General features: G+C 43.8%; 1 protein-coding gene across 4 annotated transcripts in view; it reads right to left on the bottom strand.

The window, feature by feature from the left end:
- Positions 1–6,278: 6,278 nt before the first annotated feature.
- Positions 6,279–19,305, bottom strand: part of MYO1B (myosin IB) — a 176,305-nt gene continuing 163,278 nt past the window's right edge. For all 4 annotated transcript variants that reach the window (XM_059393086.1, XM_059393088.1, XM_059393089.1 and 1 more), the window contains 6 exons: positions 19,039–19,173; positions 16,968–17,074; positions 14,474–14,606; positions 13,978–14,130; positions 12,350–12,477; positions 6,279–7,597 (listed from right to left, as the gene is read on the bottom strand). In XM_059393086.1, coding sequence (XP_059249069.1) covers positions 7,474–7,597; positions 12,350–12,477; positions 13,978–14,130; positions 14,474–14,606; positions 16,968–17,074; positions 19,039–19,173 — 780 coding nt within the window. In that variant the 3' untranslated portion in view covers positions 6,279–7,473. The remainder of the gene's footprint in view (positions 7,598–12,349; positions 12,478–13,977; positions 14,131–14,473; positions 14,607–16,967; positions 17,075–19,038; positions 19,174–19,305) is intronic.

The raw sequence follows: 19,305 nt of genomic DNA, 5'->3' as shown, positions 1-19,305 counted from the left end.
TCACCATATACATTATATTACCAAATAAAAAAGGAAAGTTGAATTTGTAGGTGAAGGACTATTTTTGGGTTTCTAAATGAAGGAATTTTGAAACAATTCACAATTCATTTTCAGACACAGTTGAAGCAATGTGACACATTGTGTCAACAAGACAGTCTGTGCAGGAGCTTAGATTGATACAAACGTACTTCCCATCTGACTTACACTGGCACCTTCCAGACAACTGATTATTATTGTGGCACATAACATGAAAGGCAAGCATGTTTTCCTTTGCCTACAGTTTGCCCCTCTAGGAAAGAAATGATGCGTGTCTTTAATGCTACTGAAAAACATGCTACTGGTCGCCTTTTCAGTGGTGTTCCTCTCTGTCAATTTAAATTTCAAGCTCAGGAAAGCTGTAGCAATCAGTTTAGAAAAGGCAATTCTGAATTTAGCTCCTAACTGCACACAAGGAATTGGGTGATTACTAGGACTTATTTAGAAACACTTTTTTTTTTTTTTAATTAAAAACATGTGAGGATACTAGAAGACTTCACTTCTAGTGCCAGCTGGTCTTGTCTATAAATTATTATTGCATGAGATAATCAGTTGAAAAGACTGTAAAAATAGTGTGAAAGTTTGTTAAAGAATTAGAAAAACTATTGGAGTTCTCTCTCCACCAAAGCAACCGCATCTGAGGACAGGAGTGTTAGCTGAAAACAAAAGGAAATACTCACATGCGTTTCTGTAATGTAGTAATTTTATGAAGACCTGAGGGAAAACTTAAAATGGGGTGAGGAAAAATATGGAAACTACTGCATCAGTGGAAAACCAAAATAGTGTGTAAAGTTAGAAGTTACCTTACTTTGAGGACATATTTAATGTTCTCCCCGCATGATCCGTTAGGAGCTCCCATGCCCAAAGCCCTGCGGCTAGAGAAGGGCTGACCTTAGGTTCACATATTCAGGACTCTGGTGCACCATCACTACTCCAAATACCTGAATGCGTGTTTATTAGTTTTAATGCCTTACTCCCTGCTTTCACAAGAGTAGAGGACCTCTGAGTTATGAACTTCACTTCTAAGTGACCATCCCAGCAAGTTCTAGAGCTGTAATAATATACATGGTTTAGTAGTGACACAACAAAAATAAATTCAATAGAATAGAAAATCTAAAAACAGTGCAGTGGGGCAAGGATGGACTTTTCTTTTTTTAAAAAGATTTTATTTATTTGTTTTACAGAGATCACAGGCAGGCAGAGAGACAGGGGCCAGGGGCAGGGGAGGCTCCCCGCTGAGCAGAGAGCCGGATGCCAGGCTCCATCCCAGAACCCTGAGATCATGACCTGAGCCGAAGGCAGAGGCTTAACCCACTGAGCCACCCAGGCACCCCAAGGATGGCCTTTTAAATAAAAGGTGCCAGGTCCACTAGCTATCCATTTGGGAAAAAGGAAAAAAAATTTTGACTCCCTACTTTACACCATTCAAAAAAAAAAAAAAAAAATCAATTCCAGTAGACTAAAGAACTAAATATGAAAGGCAGAACAATAAAGCTTCCAAAAGGAACCGCAAATATCTTTATAAGCTTGAGCAACAACTATTTCTTCAAAAGGACACAAAAGGTATGAACCATAAAACAAAGAACAGGTAAACCAGACTCCACTGAAATGCAACATCTGTTCATCCAAAGACACTGATAAGAGAGTAAGATTACCGCAGACCGTGTGGAGGTACGTGCCACACAAGTATCTGATAAGGGTCTCGTATCCAAGATAGAACCACAAATCAAAAAGAAAAAAGACAATCCCAACAGAAAAGAAATAAAAGGCAAAGTACTTGAATAGGTACTACACAAAAGATGATGTGCAAATGGCCAATACCGAAAAGGTATTTGAGCTCATGATCATCGGGGAAAATGTAGATTAAAGCTAAGTTCCATTACGGGGACTGAAATGAAAGACTGGAGATACCAGGTGGGGCAGGATGTCGGACAGATGCAAGCCCCGCGCATGGCTGGTGGGACTGTCAACGGGTACTGTGCCTTTGAAGTCAGATTGACGCAGTGTGCTGGAGGTGAACCGGAGCTTCCCCCATGACCTGGCAGCTTGATTCCTAGGGACATGCTCCGCAGATACGTGGACGGGCAGTCACCAACAGACGGGTCCCAGCGACATCTGCAGCAGCACTGCGCGCACCACAGCCAAATGCCCATCAGCAGCAAAATGGATTACAACATCGCAGTGTCCCCACGCCATGAAGTATCGCACAGATAGAGCAAACTTCTACAAGCAACGATGTGAATGAACGTCCGTCCTAATGCCGACAGAAAAGGCCAGAAGGAAGTGCGGATATTGTATGACTTCATCCACATGATGCAAAAACAAACAAAACACAAAAAACCCCAAACAAAAAGGGCAAAATTAATATATGATACAAGAAAATGGGAGAAAGTTACTTTTGTCGGGACTTATGAAGGGGGTGGACAAAGGGGCTTCTTCTTTTGGGTGCTAGGAACACGGACGTGTCCACTTTGTAAAAGTGCTTTGATAGGTATGTTTACATTTATTTGTGTAAGTCATTAAAAAAATAAATGTTTTTGAAGAGAATATGCCAGATCCACTAATTAGTGAGAGAGAGAGGGAGAAAGAAAAAGAGAGAAAGAGAAAGAGAGAGGAAGGAAGGAAGGATGGACAGAAGAAAGGAAGAAAAGGGAAGTTGGGAAGAATATAAAGTAAGTGAATGACTTCGAGTCATCCTGAACCTTCTCATCACAAGAAAAGACAGACCTACGAGGTGACAGGTGTTAACTTATTGTGGCAATCGTTTCACTATATGCACATATATCAAATCATTATGTTATCCATCTAAAACTAATACGACATAGCAAGTCTATTATATTAAAAACTGGACAAAAGAAAGTATTTTAAGTAAGTGAAATAAGGTGGCTGGTTTCTTTCGCTCAGTACTGCCAGGCCTTTGGGTGAATACGGAATCAAATTCTGTTCCCAGTTTCCTCCGTAAACACCGAGAAGCTGACGGTGTTTTCCTTGGTTACAAAGTTAGATTTTTGCTGGGTTTTATGGCGCTGAGCAGAGGCAATCTGGCCACCATGGCGGCAAAAAAAGCTAATGAGGAAGAGTTTGTGGTTTATGCTGTACTGTGATTAACTCCAGATTCGGAAAATGATCTTCAGACCAAAGAGAAGGAGGCAAACCATTCCAAGATTTGCAGGAAACCAACTCCAAAGCAATTAATTTTCTCCAGAGTGACTGTTGGAATGGAAGCTGATGAGACAGAAGGCGAGTATCGGCCCATCAAGGCAGGGGCTCCCTCAGGTTTCGTGAACCAGAGCCCGAGGACGGACAGCAGGTAATGGCATCAGGAAGGGGAGACCCAAAGCAGCCGCCCCTCGGAATAGCATATTAACTCCTCAGCATTCCGTCTCCGAATGGACAATGAAAACTCACAGCCGGGGGGGGGGGGGGCGGGAGAAGAGCAAACCAGCTGTCCTGCCTCCTCTTCCCCGTACCTACTGGTTTGAGCGAACTGGAGTGTGGCAGTTGTTAGCAGACAGCCAACACCCAGCTTAAAAACAAAAGGCTCTTCCTACAATGCCTTCCTTCTCGTAAAGACTTATATGATCAACACATTAGGAATTCACAAAATCCTACCCCAGCGGTATAAACCATTTTAAAGAGAGCTTGTGATTGGAGTAGCTTAGAACCTAAACGCCTTTTCTTTGAAAAATGGCATATGAAAAAGATGATGTCTGTCATATTTAGACTAAGAAATTTGAACCGTAGCCTAATTACCATAATTATACTTAAGTAGATGAATTTGGGAATTCTGACTCAGTGCACTAATTGGGATGGCACAGTACAACCCTTTGTCCTAGATTTCAGCCAAATCTCCATCCTGAGGACGTGCCTCTGATTCTCAGAACTCTTGGCCTGGTGCTTTGGCATCCCAGAAATACCCCACAACCCCTGTGGTATGAGAGAAGGTATTCAAACTCGAGCTCAAGGTTTTACATCCAAGTACCGGGTCCAAGTTCTTATTCCAAGGATGGGGAACCAAAACTATAATCAGTCTATTAGAGAGTCGCTTTCCCATGTTGCTTTCTTGCCCCGTGGTATGTGAAGTCAAAGTCAAGGGTAGCATGTCAGCCACACTGCAAATTTGGCCAATGACCATGGTCTGATATTTAGTACTGATGGTTACTTTTTCCAAGCACATCTCTTCGTCCAGTCCTACAAGTCACTCCAGGGGCTGGGCAATGAAGTGGTGGCTAAAGGGCCCTGTGGCCAGGCCCGAGCACCCAGGGAACATGGGAGTGCCGCCAATACTTTCTCTATTGCAAGACAGTGACAGAAATTAAAAGGTAAGGAAATAGGGGATGCTCACCCATTATAATAGGGCAATGCCACAGTTTATCAGTAATGCTTGTCAGATGTGGGGGTGGGGAGCGGGCAGGGACCCTGGTGACCCTGGCCCGTGCTATGGGTGCAGCTAGAGGCACTCTGGGCAGGTTCTGACACCTGAGGGGTCCATCAGAATCACCTCCCAGAGCACTTGTTAAGACACATGGCTGTGTAGCTACAGAGCAGCCCTGGGATTTTTTTCTGGGTGGTTCTCAAACTTTAATGTGCTCAATCACCTGGTGATTATCTTGTAAATTTTAAATTTCAAGATTTTCAAGCTCTCTCCTGGAGATCCTGATTCAGTTGGGAAGGGGGAAGACCCAGGCATATGCATGGTTGGTTGAGTTTTAAAAACAAGCTTTCTTTGTGATTTTGGCCCCACTCTAATCTCATGATCAAAGACTAAGGTTTAATATTCTATTTCTGAGCTGAAAAACCTCAAAAAAATTGCTCGCAGCAGCAATTACATTTACCCTAATCACTAGTGCTTGTTCCCTATGGAAAAAAAAGAAGGCGGGGGGGGGGGGGGGGGAGGGGGTAACTGGGGGATGGGCATTGAGGCGGCACTTGATGTAACGAGCACTGGGTGTTATGTGCAACTGATGAATCACTGAATGTTACCTCTGAGACTAATACTATATGTTAATTAATTGAATTTAAGTTAAAAAAAAAAAAGAGGCATCACTACATGTATTGAAAACATTAAGAACTCTCACTTCCAGTCTGTATTGCTCAAGGATGCTCTCCGTCTCTGTAGCATCCGTGGTTTGGTCAGTTTAGGAAACTCTGAGGAGGCACATTTCACCCTGGAGCGTAAGGAAGTTTTCTTGCTAAGGTTCGGAAAAACTTTATCAAGTTACAACCCACCTAGAATTAAGTTCCTGACCAGAAATTAGTATTTCAATGACAAGACCAGGAGTGATGGATTATGTGCAAAAACACTGTCACTTCAAACTACTTTATAGAGCTATTGTTAAATCCTTGCAGAACTTTTACCACAAAGTTTGAGATTAAATGGCTTCTCTATTGGAAATCAACTCTGGGGAATGTATTGTTGCTAACTGTTACTGTTTCTGATCATCACAGTGACCAATCTGCAGAGACCGTATTTGGGAGAATTTAACAAGTAGACCTATGGAATATTGGTCCTCCCTCTCCTGGACTGAAATTTCCATGTGGGAAACAACCCAGCGACGATCGGGAGGGGCCCGGATAAACAGATCCACACGACAGAAGTCTGTGCCGCAGTAAAAAAGAACCAGCAAGAAACACGAAGTAAAGAACAAAGTCTACAGAGCATTAGCTTTTGTCTACTAAAGCAGGAGGTAAGAATCTATGTTTATTTTGTTTTAGAAGCATATGCACAAAGCTGTGCGAAAGCGAGTAAAAACAATGGTTACCTTGGGGAGGGGCCGGAACTGAGCAGACGGGGGAATGAGCGGACGGAGCACTTGCGCTGTATTTCTGTTTATCCTTACTCGCATATTGAACAGTGTGAATGTATTACACATTTTTTTAAACATTTTTTAAGAACATGTCTCAGTTCCAGATTTCTACTCACCTACTTCAGGAACCGTCAATCTACCGCTCTAGGTACATGGTACGCAACACAGAGAGAAAGTAATGCTCTCCTCTACCCGCACCAATAAACACTAAGGCTTCTGAGAATTTCTTTATGGGAGTGATATTTTTTGAAGTACAAAAATTAAAAGAAAGTCACCCCCCAGATACTTTCAATGAATGTTTCTGGTTTATAAAAGGTCAGTGGGATTCAATTACACAGAGGACACAAAATGTTTGAACGATAAAGCTTTTCAGTGTGGTATTACATTGACACACAATGTGAGAACACAGCTTGAAATACAAAAATACAGTTGTGATCCAGGAAATGGCACCAAATTAGAACAGTTTTATTATTTAACATACCAATGTATATACATTATCCTCCCAAAGAAGAAACAATTTGATTCCAAAGTTTAAAATATAGCTTCCAAAATGAATCCTTATTATGAATTTGGGGAAAAAGAAAACGTCCTGCAAATTAGTATAAACAACTTTGCTCCTTGACTAAAATATGGGCCATGTACCAATCACCTCTTTCCTACAACAAAATGTGTATTATAAATAAAACTTCCAGAGAAGATCCGGGATGTTCATTGCACATCGTACAGAATGCTGGCCACGATCTGAAAGGCCGTCAGCCCTTAACTGTATGAGCTGTTCAAAATACTTACTCAGACTAGGATGAAAACAACACTGCAAATATTCACTATGTAGGATCATACACAAGGTTTACCAGAAACAGGAAAATATAATCTTACAGGACTACTTCTGCTACTTTTTCTACGGTAAGAATGACTCTGTTTTCTACTGTTAAAAGCAATGATAAGAGCCAAACAAAAGTCCTACTGAAATGTCAGTTTTCTCTTTTCAAACAGAAACCACCTGTAGAGGCATTTCACTTGGTCATCGATTTCTACTTCTAGGGCCAGCCCTTCTTGAAGTGTAGTGGTTGAGACTGTGCTACGGGATTTGGAATAATGGTGTCTCCACTGGCAATAGTTACACTGTTTTGGTTTCAACGTCTTTGACCTTTCCTAGCCCTAGTCAGGACAGCACCAGCCAGAATGCCATGGCCTAAGAAACACAAAACCTTCCTAGTCCGTTTTTATGCCACCCAGCACCGTGCCCAGCCAGGGGGTGGCACTCAATAAATATTTGATGCATGAATACAATTACTTTTTGGGACCATTTCCTCTACTTAGAAATAGAAATGACTGATGAGTAATATGCTGATTGCGGGTACACAGATCTAACATGATGCTAAACAAAGAACACGTATGACATGGCACAGACACTGTTAGCTTCCATATTCCTGTGTATTTTAATAAGGGTTAAAACTATTCCAATAATAAAAATTGATTAGTCAAATATATTTTTATTTTGCCAAGGATCTCTAACAGTATTAGCCTTTGGCAACTCCCAAACATACAATGAACCCCAAACAAAACAAAACAAAACAAAATTGCACTATTACAACGAAACAAGTCCGTGAAAGCAGAGAGGAGGAGCCGGTTAAGGAACGGCAACTTCCAGGAGGCGGTTGTTTTTTCGTTTGCATGTTGGGACACTCCCGTTTTTCTGGTTGCCCTGAATGAACTTCACACATACTTTATCCTGTCTGAACTGCACCAGGAACCTAGAAGAAGAGAACAGGACAAATTAAAGTACACACGACAGCGGATGACGACACGAACACAAGCTTCTGTTTCTTCATGGATGTTGACCTTGACGAGCATTCCCGCATTCCCTCGGCACTTCCCGCTGTCACCACCACTTAGATCCAAGGAAACTGAAGTTTATTACCTCACCATGTTCCAGCAAAGTGAGAAGCGCTAAGAGGAATTATTTCCACGCTGCGAATGGAAAGCCCAGCGTGCGGTTCTCCTACTTTCCTCCATTTTTACAGAGCAAACATAGAAACGGGGGACGAGTCCTATTCAATTTCACAAAATGAAAGGAAAAGGGGTCTAGAGACCCTCCAGAGACCATGGCTTCCAAACACTGGTTAGTCACCTATTTCCTAAACTGGTTTTGTGTATCTACATACTGTGCTAATAGTCGTTTCTATCGTAAGTAAATATATTTCAAAAAGCAGTGACCTATGGAATGATACCATAACAACATCACAAGTTTGATCTGCCCTTATATTCTTCTAATATCCACCAAATGGATATTAAGAATATGTATATAAACTACAGAGTTTACAAAATCTATCGGTGTACACACAAAGCCACCTCTTACCGGTAACTACCAGGAGTTTATGTGGCCCACCGTGGGAAACCACAGTCTAGTCCCGATCTTTCCTCTCACAGACCACCAGGGATCAAGTGCTTGTCCACAAGATTATTTCTCACACCCTCCTGCCACAAGCATACCACCTTCCTCCGGGGCTGGGTGCTGCGGAGGACCCCCAGATGTATCCCGTGAGGTCCCTGCCCACAAGGACGGCATCCCTGAGGAGGCAGGAGAGTGGCATGGCTGGTCTAGAACCCAGGCGCTCTCACCTCAAAGCCAGTGCTGTTCTCCCCACGGTAAGAGTTAGGACAATGTTACCACTTTCCAGTATGCTTCTCAGGGAAGTTTTCTGAGCTGCTGGCACACAGCTGAGTCATTCCACCAACCACACAGCAGATCACATGCTCACTGGATCTACCACACGTGCAAACATCAAAACAGCTATGTTCTGTGCACACTAGTCTCAGTGTCAAGGTCTACAGAGCCTGTGCTTTGCAGACTTTGATCTAATGGAGTGAAATGTGACACATAAACTCCTGATTTATCACTTGGCTTAACAGGATGGTCCGTCCAAGCTTCTAAATGGGCTGTTTCTTTTCAACGTGAAAGCACTGAAGAAAAGAGCTGTAGTTCCAAAATTGCATCACTGATACATAAGCTTACATCTACGTCCTCAAAGAAGGAAAGCACTTTCCAAGTCTAATGCCAATACACGCACTTAAAAAAATCAGATATGGGGGCACCTGGGTGGCTCAGTGGGTTAAAGCCTCTGCCTTCAGCTCAGGTCATGATCTCAGGGTCCTGGGATCGAGCCCCGCATCGGGCTCTCTGCTCAGCGGGGAGCCTGCTTCCCTCTCCCCCTCTGCCTGCATCTCTGCCTACTTGTGATCTCTGTTAAATAAATAAAAATAAAATCTTAAAAAAAAATAAGATACTTGGAAATTTTAATTTTCAAAGACCACTTTTAGTATAATAAAAGTACAGGGAGTTCCTGTCCCCATAACTTTGGCATTGGCTGTCTTCATGTTCATGATTCACACGTGTGATTTGCTCCAGAATTGACGACAGCGAAGACGTCCGAGGTATTTGCACGCACTGCACTATTCCTAGTAAGACACGTGTGTTAATGCGACTTTGAAATAAACCTGCGGGGCAAGTGCTGTTATTTACTTCTACTTTCGAGAAGAATCATTCTCCAGAGAACAATCTTGTTAAATGCATCTTTCCACTGCATCAACGCCAGTCAGAACTTCACAGCAGAAAGAATGAGATGATTTGTTTGACTTGAAATGTTCACAAAACAACTGTCTACATTGAAATGATACATCATGTGTGTACGCATGTACATATACATACATCATGTGTTTAAAATACCTAACAGAACAAATTCATTTTGTTTTTTTCCAACACGTTCAGGACTTCATTTTCAGAAATTTTTTTAGAAATAGTACACATTTTATTTAACATCATCCTTAAAATGCAATGTACTTACGGACTAAAAAGTCTGGGATTTGAAGGGTTGGGAATTACAAAGCAGGTTAAAACCGCCCTAAGGAGTAAACAGAACTGTGACTCTCCTCCTGGAAATCGATATCCAGTTTCTCCAGAATGACTATGGAGACTGGGTTTATTAAAATAATTACTTCCTACTTCCGAGATCCTTGCTGAGGAAGGTTCAGTCACTGAACTGCGCTCCATTTATAATACTGAACTGTAGAGCCAGCAGTGAAATAGATTAAAGCCATTTCGGGTGAGAAAAATACATCATGAGCACCCCTGCCACTGACTTTGTCAAATTTTGTCTAAATTTAACAGGGTCTCCCAGGAAGTCTATAATCCCTGCCTAAGAGCTGTAGAGGTTATGAATCAGGCCTCCCCGGGCCCTTGTTCTGCCCGGGAGCTCCCCATGTTGCAGGGGTGCAGGGTCCCATCAGCTACTTCATTTCTATGAACCAACCACCAGTTAGGAACTGGAGAAAGCAAGCTGTTACAGACCCGTTTACGGCGCTCCTAGACATTCTGCTTTCTTCACGTGACCACCCTTGTCAACTTGGTACCCAAGGATGTTTACTGCAAGGTGACACAATTCGGAACGTCATACCACTGTCCTCCCTACCCCGTGACAAGGCAGGCTCTGTGCCACCCATGAGCGAGCTCTCCCACAGGCAGAGCCTCAGCCACACACCGTGAGACCCGCGGGAGGGCTCTGTGGTTGACCACGTACGAGGGCCACAGCTCGCACTCTCCCTCCCACCCAGCCCCTCCAGAGGGTCATGACGTATGACAGGACGGCGCATCTGGGAAAAGCTGAAGTAAGGAAGGATTATAAACGTCCACCGAGCACTTTCCTCAAGGCAGAGACAGTGTCCTTAGAACACCAGCTCGAGAAATGCTGAACAGTAGCAATCCTTCGTGCCTGCATGTTCACGCGACTTTCTCTGCCAAGACAGCCTCGTTAACGCGGCGAGCCGGGGAGGAGGCTGCTGCATCCACGTGCCAAGGAGCTCCTGCCTCTGGAACACGGAGGACCTTCCCGGGGTCGGTGGGAACCGTCAGTTCCCCCGACACGGAAGCCTGCCTCCCGAGCTCAGACGCATTTCAGCTAAAGGGAGTTTCAAGTTCTAACAGGCCCTGACAGCTTAAAACCTTAACTGACTGGAGCCCAACTGACCACTATATATTTTTTCCTAAGATTCTTTGTTTAATGAGAAAGGACCCAACGACAAGAAGAGTTATTTAGTCCAAACTTCAATTTCCAATGTAGAGGATACATAAAGGTCCATCTTCCACCAACCTGAAGTCGGTTTTAACGTACAGTGAGAACAGAGGGCTCTGGTGTTGTGAATCCCCAAGCACCAAGAAGACTTAGTTTGGCTTACACAGGGATAAGAATGGGTCTGAATTTGCTTTAGAAAGACTTCTAGAAAGAAGTGAAATAGAATACGCTGGTAAAACCTTAATGAGAAAATCAAGTCATTCTTGAGCAATCCAGTTACGTAAAATTCTTACTCTATCCACGCTAAGTATGTAAGCAGGTAGTAAACAGTCTGTTGAAAAGCAAAGTAACCCATCAGGTATCAGCGTAGTGACTCAAATTCATTCAAGTGATATCAGATCAATAAATTTAGTAAGTGTGTGGGGGTGCTCCAACCTGCATGTAAACGATCACTACCTATAATTAGAGTCCTACCGTGAAGGGGAAAAAAAGCAAAATTTCAAATTTATAGTCAACATGGGAAGCTTATTCTATAACTCTACTTCTCTAGTATGAAAAAAAGGCATCACAAATGCAGTATCGAAATCAATATTGAAACTTCAGAGATCTCCTCTTTCCTCCGTGTCATCTATTGCAGTAAATGGTACCACCATTTGGGCTCAGGCCCCAAATCTAACATCTAATCTGTTAATAAGCCCTCTTGTTTCCTCCAAATAACATTTGGAATCTGACTACTTCTCACTGCCTCCCACTCACACCCTAGCCCAAGCCACGTCATCCTAGACAGCTCCGAAAAGCTCCGAACTTTTTTCTGCTTCCACTCTTGCCTCCCTAGAGCTATTTTCCACACCGCAGCCAAAGCAATCTTTGAAAAATCACAAATCGGATCATGCCATCCCCTTGCTTAAAGCTCGCAATGGCGTCCCATCACCCACAGTAAGTCTCAACGCCCGACCTCAGCTCCCCAGCTCTACGTGGCCCGGTCTCTGCCGGTCTGTCACTTTCGCTCCCATCTCAGGGCGTTTGCACCTGCTGCCCCCTGTCCTGGATGGCACGTCCCAGGTTATTGCCCGGCTTGCTCCCTTGATTCCAGTCTCGAGTCCAATGTCACCGCCTCAACAAGGCTCCCTGACCTCCCTGTCAAATAGAGGACCCTCTGGCCCTCACCCTACTCGCTTCCCTCCACAAGCCCTGTCACGAGTCAAAGCTGCATCACCCATTTCTTATTTTTGCGTATTTGTCTCTTCCACAGGATGTCAGGGACATGAAAGTGAGCACTTGACCCGCACCTCCACTGCCCATCCACCACCTAGAACCAGCACCAGACACACACTGGCTACTGGGAGGCAGGGCTGTACGCGTGGAGGAGACCGGAGCGCTCGACGAAAGCAGTGGAGCTAAGAGGGAAACGGCACAGTCACCCGAGGAAGCACATACTCATCCGAAATCTCGATATTGAGCTTCTGTTTGGTTTGGCTGAGGGTCGTCCGGTACAGCTTGGTGGCCATTTCAATCAGGTGATCGCTGCTGAAGAGAAAGTCTCCTTTACTAGCGGCCTCCGAGCCCTGCAAGGACAAAGCAGGAGGCAGACTGTCACAATTAGAGACAGCGCCGGAGGTAAGGCTTGCCGGCGGGGCTGTACAAGTGTTTGGTCTCTCGGAAGCATCAGCTATTGGAGTTCACGCTTCCAAATACACCACAACAACCAACGCGGCATTTCTTCCAACCTGCCCGGAGCACTTGCAGAAAGGTTACCTAACCTTGTGCTGCCCAAAGCTGGTAGAGGCCCGGAGGCCCGGAGGCCCGGAGGCCCCATCAGCATCACCTGGGAGCTTGTTAGAAAGCAGGGCCTCGGGCCCCGCCGCAGGCCGGCCACACAGGAACCACGACAGGATCCCGGAGGGTCTGTTTGCAGTCAGGCTTGAGAAGCGCTGACCTAACTTGTAACTCATTCTGAAAGAGCTGTTGTAAGAATTCCTCAGTGATTTGGCTAAAAGAAAATAAGAACAGCAGGAACACTCCCAACAAATAGGCGAGGGCAGCGGCTCTTCAGCCGGGCAAGCCCGGGAGCTGGCAGAAAGGAAGGGTGTGCCCCACTCCAAGAAACTGAGGCGGTGGGACTGCAGGGGGAGGGGCGGGTCGGCCTGGGCTTCGGCATTACAAAGTGTACCCGAGGTTCAGAATCACTGTCTTAGGGCTGGATATGCTCCTTTTAAGTTACGATCCGCAAGCGGGGCAACAGGTTGAACTGACTGTATGGGATTTTCCTAAGTGTAGAAGCCACGAGACAGGCTCCACCAACTAGACACACGGCTCCGAATATGATTCACATTTGCTGGCCCCTGCTTATTCAGGGACTATTTACTGTAGCACAGGCACTGCACACCGTGTCTCATTTAATCCTCACAACAACATTATGCAGTTATACTATTATTCTCTCCATTTTAAAGAAGGGAAGAATGAGGTAGGCCCATGAAGTTAAATGACTTAGCCAAGGTCACTGTAAACGTAGTGAGACAAACTCCAAAGCCTGCATTCTTAGCTACACCGTTCGAATCAGGAGGTCCTGGCTAAGCCAAAAAAGCACAGAAACGTTAAAAAAATCCTGAGGTCAAAATTACTAGGCAGTTGTTTTATTGTGGTTACATTCTTTAATAAAAAACTCACAAATTAAAGATGAACAAAGGAACATTTACGGAGTTGATATATAGATAAAAAACAGGAGAAAGTACAAAACACCCTGATATTTCCAAGCACTATTTTCAAACAAGTGCACGTCACAATGAGTGCAAACCCAAGCTGTTCAGTGAAATTAGAATTGACGAACAAGTCAATAAATGTGATTTTATCATTCGACTTCAGTTCATTAATCTTAATTACTGAAAAACCAAGCCTCAGATATTACATGGGAATGAATACAGACAAAATCTGCAAATCATTAAGAAGTTTATACATTACAAACTTCACGTAATAACATTCTTCAGATGTGGAAAAATTTAATCCAGTGGCTCAGGGACTGGGCAAATGCAGAGACCTTTCAGTCCAATCAACAGGTGAACCTTTACCTCTTTGAGGTGGACGGCAAAGAAGCCATCGTTTTGGGAGCTCATGGACACTTTGGTCACATCCACCAAGGGAACCTCGGACTTGATCTGCCCCGACTTCTGATCGGCAAGAAGGAGGTTGTTACTTGTTAAGAGGAAAATCCGGGATGTGCTCTAAAACAGAACAAAACAAAACAAATAAGGATCCAAAACACCCCAAGTGGCCCATGAGTTTAAAGCGTTTGTTATTTGTGGAAGAGCCCGTCTGCTTCTGTATCTCCCAGCACACAAACCCAGGTGAACTGAGAACACGCTAAGAACAGAGACACTAGATCAAAGTCATATAAGTTTCAGAGACCAAGCAAAATCCCACCTAAATCTAAAGGTAAGGGGAACGAGCTCCCTTTACAGGAACTCTGCTGAGAATACAAAAGCGAAGCCGACTGATCAGAAAGCAGAAGATGGCTGCCCCAACTGAGGAGGGTTTCTTACAGGCCCCCAGGGTGAGCATTTTTACCTTCCCATTGGCACGGTTAATTTTGTTCACAACTTCAGCGATGATAATCTTTTCTTCAATGGCATCCTTGAGTTTCTTATACTTGGGATTCTTGTTGATTTCCAGGTAAGCTCCCTGGAATGGCTGCCCAACACTACAGGAGACAAATTCCCTCACATTAGAAACGCTTCCTGATGAAGGCACTACTGGACAAAGGTAACACCGTGACAGCTGATTCTGAAGCACGTAACTTCATCGAAGTTAATTTTATCCATTTTATATGTCACTGATATGTAAGTTGGAAATGAAACCTGAAACCTATTTCAAATATACTTTTTATGGGATCATGGCATTTTACAGGTAGGACTTTGATAAAAATCTTATCGTATGGAAAAATCGCAAGAAAGAGAGTCAAGACTCTCGTGCGGTGTCATGCGAAGGGAAGGGAGTTCCTTCTAATGTGCTGATGGAAAGTGAACAGCTGCCCACAAAGGACTTTTAGTGCCTTTAACAATATGTGGCAATGGAAAAAAGAGCACAGATCGTTACCATCACCTGTTTTAAAGAGAAATTTCATTTTTTTGGAGAGAATAAGAAAACCAAGAGGCCGTCTGGGGGAGCACAGACCCAGAGCGAGCACTGTACAAGAGCACTACAGAGCACTACACTGCCACGTAAGTCTGGCCCTCCACAGGCAGTGTCTGAAAGAAGAATCAGGCCTCTCCGCCAAGGACACGGCCCTGAACGGACAAGGTGACCACTGGGAGCCAGAGCGCTTTTCCTTCAAACCCCCTCTTGCAAGTGGCAGAGTTGTGCACTCAGATGCCCATTTCCCTAAAGGCATGCGTGGTGACACTTTCAGGGAAACCTCTTCCAAGACAGCCCAATCCCCGCAAAAAAAAAAACAAAACCCCACACAGAAAACAACCACCTAAAAAAACAACTGTGGCTTCATCTTGAGCTACAAAGCTCTGTCAATTTGCAGATGCGACTTGAAAAGCCTGTGCTGTGGGTGGAGGAGGGTCGGGGAAGAAAAACCCACGTAGGCGGTCGGTGCTTCTGGGCTCCCAGCATATTAAAAGGCCGACACCCGCCGTAAGGGCTGCGGCTCCGCGCACTGGTGGGAGGGGAAATTAGTCCACCCCTCCGACCGCTGCCGGCTGAGCGCGCCACCGTCCCTGAAAATGGGTAAAACTAGCCCAAAAGGACTTGGCTTGACATTAATAGATTTTTCCTGTTGTTCACATTCAAACATGTTTTCAATCATAAAAAGTGCTAAGAGCCTTTGAATGTTTCTTCACAGATGTATTTTTCTCTTTCCAGTTTCTGAAGAGTCATCAACAGGGAATGTTAATTAAGACAATTACTCTACAATTTAAAAATCTATCAAGAAAGTTAAATGGACTGGTTGCTGGAGAGAGTCTATAGGACATTTTCGTGTTTGAATGTGCTTTACAGAGCAGACACGCTGAACAACTCTGGATTTAGATACTACGTTCGACTTAGAGGGAGTGGAAACCATCACAAGCCGCCAAATCAGCTGACCCAGCAAGTTGGGTCATTTAAAATATTTAAACCACATGAGCCTGGCAACAATGTTTACTTCAGCTTTCAAAAGGAAGAGCCTTCCATTGTGCATAAAGACACGGAGAATATAAACACAGCATATAAAGACATGGAGAATATAAACACAGCATATTGTAATAATTGGGAATATACTTAGCAGATAATGATTTTTCATCTCTAGGCCATCCTTTGGGAGAAGCTAAAAGTTGTTAGAGATTTGGCTTGAAACTGTCCAATCTAACTTTTTTTAGAAACATCAGATGAAAAAGGGATAGGAATTCTGGAGAAGAAATGATGAACTTGGGAGATGTACGGATATTCAAGGAAGCAGTCTTTACCGACGACTTCACTGCGCAAACTTCTCAACAGGCGTTCCTGCTTTTACTGAGCACTCGGTTCACAATAAAGGAAGGGATCTGACTGCACAGGCCACTACCATCATGCCCAAGGACTTAGCAAAGACTATCTCAGACCAGGGCTCTGGCAATACTCAGGAAGGGACAGTTCACTCTTCATTACTGTGCAAACGAGCCCCACCCAGCTCGTTCACTGGAATGGGGTCCCAGAGGACTGCCAAGAGAAATTGATCAGGCGGGGTCTGAAAATGATAGAAAACTAAAAGGAATTAACAATGTAAATTTATCTTAATAGCCTACACAATTTGTATTTTAAAGGACAACTTCTAATTATTTAGTGAGGTGTTCAGGCTAAAGCCGACGAAGTAAACCAACAAATGCAATCTCACTTCAGCTACGTTTGCCGTGAGAGCGAGCCACGGTGCAAATGCGCTTCAGTGTATTCATGTCCAGCCGATCATAAAATAATTCATAAAATTAAAAAAACCTCTCATCTATTACTAAAATCAAACTCTGCTAGAAACAGCCTACAAATATATTTGAATTATTTTTAAAATGCTGACTTTTATGGGTAAAGCAAAAAGCCATAATACCTAGATGGGTATAAAGCCTTCTTGTCTTTGAAGAGTTCACTGGCTTCTAGTTTTTCTTCGTAAATAAGTTTCTGCTGGTCTGTGAATTGGTCCCTGTATTTTTTACACTGTGAGAAATGAAAAGGGGGGAAAAAGATAATCACTTATAGAAATAAATCTCTACTCAGTCTTAGATACACTAAGTCCACTCAACAGCATCAAGAACAAGACGAAATGTGACAAATGTGTACGAATGCCCATTTAAAAAACCAAGAGCATTTTTCCTTTCTGGATTTTAGAAGGTCAATCTTGGAAAATGTCTTAAAAACTGTTGTTTGTACTGTGGGACTCGGTATGTTTCTTCCAAACACACAAGGGCCTTGCTGCACAGGTCCTGCTGGGAGAACTGGTCCTCCCACTGCGACGTCCACGCCCCTAATCCTTCAGTCCTCAGGCTGTCACACTCTTTCACAGACTCACAGTATGAACGACACTGTACATCACAACTCACTGCACACATTTACACACACACACACACACACGGACAGCGGATTTAAAAGCTTCCCAAGATAAGACTTTCAGCATGTCCTGTACCCCATTATTTTCTATCCTACTGCATTTCAGTTTAAAAACCTGGCCAGTAATCCATGAAATTGATGTCATGACTCACAAATATGCTACAACCATTGGTTGGAAAAATCCTTCTCCGAATCCCCCATTATCTTCCTACAGGGTGGACATGGGACCCGAGAAATCTCCCCTCCACCTGGATCCTGAGTTAGCACTGGAGGGACACAGGGGTGGCTAGAGGGGCAGGGCAAGGTTTTTTGGACGAACTCAAAGAAATCCAGTTACAAATGTAGTTGAGAACCAATAACATGATCCTATAAAGGAACGCCAGCATTGCTGCCCACCGTCTCAGGAATGAACACATCACTCTCATTCCCCGCCCTCAATGCCAGGGAGGTATAGGCAAGATTCAGGGGCTGGGAGAGAGCAGGGAGCAGAAGCAGAGCAGACCCCTGGCACTATAGGCTCCCCACCATTATTTCTGAAAACGGTTCCACCGTCAGACTCAAAAGGGGAGATGAGCACAGAGACATTGGTGAATCGCACCAAACGACTCACTAAGTGAGGGGATGGAAGCGAGAATCTAGTTCCACATGTTGAGCTATACTAGTACACTAGTACTAGTATAGTACAATAGTACACTAATCGTGATAACGTCCCTCTGCATAGGTCATTCTGGTAAGGGTCAGGCCTACGGTGGCCAGCAGGAAAGAGCTTGCTGGAAGATACATCCATCAATCATTCACTTTCTAAATAGCAGTCCTTCAATCAACGATTACATCATATCTAGTACTCGTACATGTTTAGCATTCAATATATGAACTGACTGAATTATTACAATAAAGTCAACATCTACACAAGTATCCTGTGTACTCACGCTGGGCAACACCTAAATACAATGTGATGTTTTCATCAAATTAAGGAAGCTAAAATATTAGGCACTACCAAATAGATTTTCAACTTTCCTTTAATTCAGGTCAAGCGAAACCTGAACTTCTTGAATGTGTCGTGAGGCACTCTGAAGCCTTTTCCAGTGCATCACCAGGTGTGCACGTCCTCATGTGTACGTGTGTACATGTGTACATGTGCAACAGAGCTCAGACAGTGAACTCCTAGAACCTGCAGGAATTCACTACCTTGTGCGAAAATGTTCGGACTTTATTGTCTCTACCTCTGGCAGTATTCTTTCAGGTTAACATGAAAAACAGAAACAAATCGAAACAAAACAAAAGCCTGAACTCCTTGAAAGCAGCGGGAATGTGGAATGAAGCCACGCACTCTCCCTTCCAGCCAGGGATGCGAGGAGACATTCCCGGGAACCGCCGGCCGCTCTCGAATTCTCATGAAAAGCGACGTACATAGTGCATGATGCAAAAGTACCAAAGCCCTCAGGTACAGCTCCTCGAGGCTAGAGGAAGAATAGCTTAAAATTTGCTTTTACCTAACACTTCTCAAACACTCAAAATATGATAAGGAGTCTCTGGAAAAAAAAAACCTAACAAGGCTTTTTTTTTTTTTTTACCCTCCACAAGTGGAAAATCCTTTTAAGCTCCTTGTGAGTAGAATCCAAGAATAGGTAAGGTCTTGGCGGCCAGTTCTTGTCTATTGGAGATAAGGAAGGCATCTTATTTTTCATCTCCAAGAAGTATTTTTGCACCTATGGTGGGTTTGAGGAAAAAAAAAATGCTAGATGAGTAAAATATGCCTGAAAAGACACTGTTTTACATAAACTGGGATCAAACAGACCAGTCTGTAGTGGAATTTAGCATGTTTTAGTTGATAAAATGTT

The sequence above is a fragment of the Mustela nigripes genome, chromosome 3 (genome assembly GCF_022355385.1).
Source record: "Mustela nigripes isolate SB6536 chromosome 3, MUSNIG.SB6536, whole genome shotgun sequence".
NCBI lineage: Eukaryota > Metazoa > Chordata > Mammalia > Carnivora > Mustelidae > Mustela > Mustela nigripes.
The sequence above is the reverse complement of the archived record's forward strand: the minus strand, read 5'-3'. Positions and strand labels throughout refer to the sequence as shown.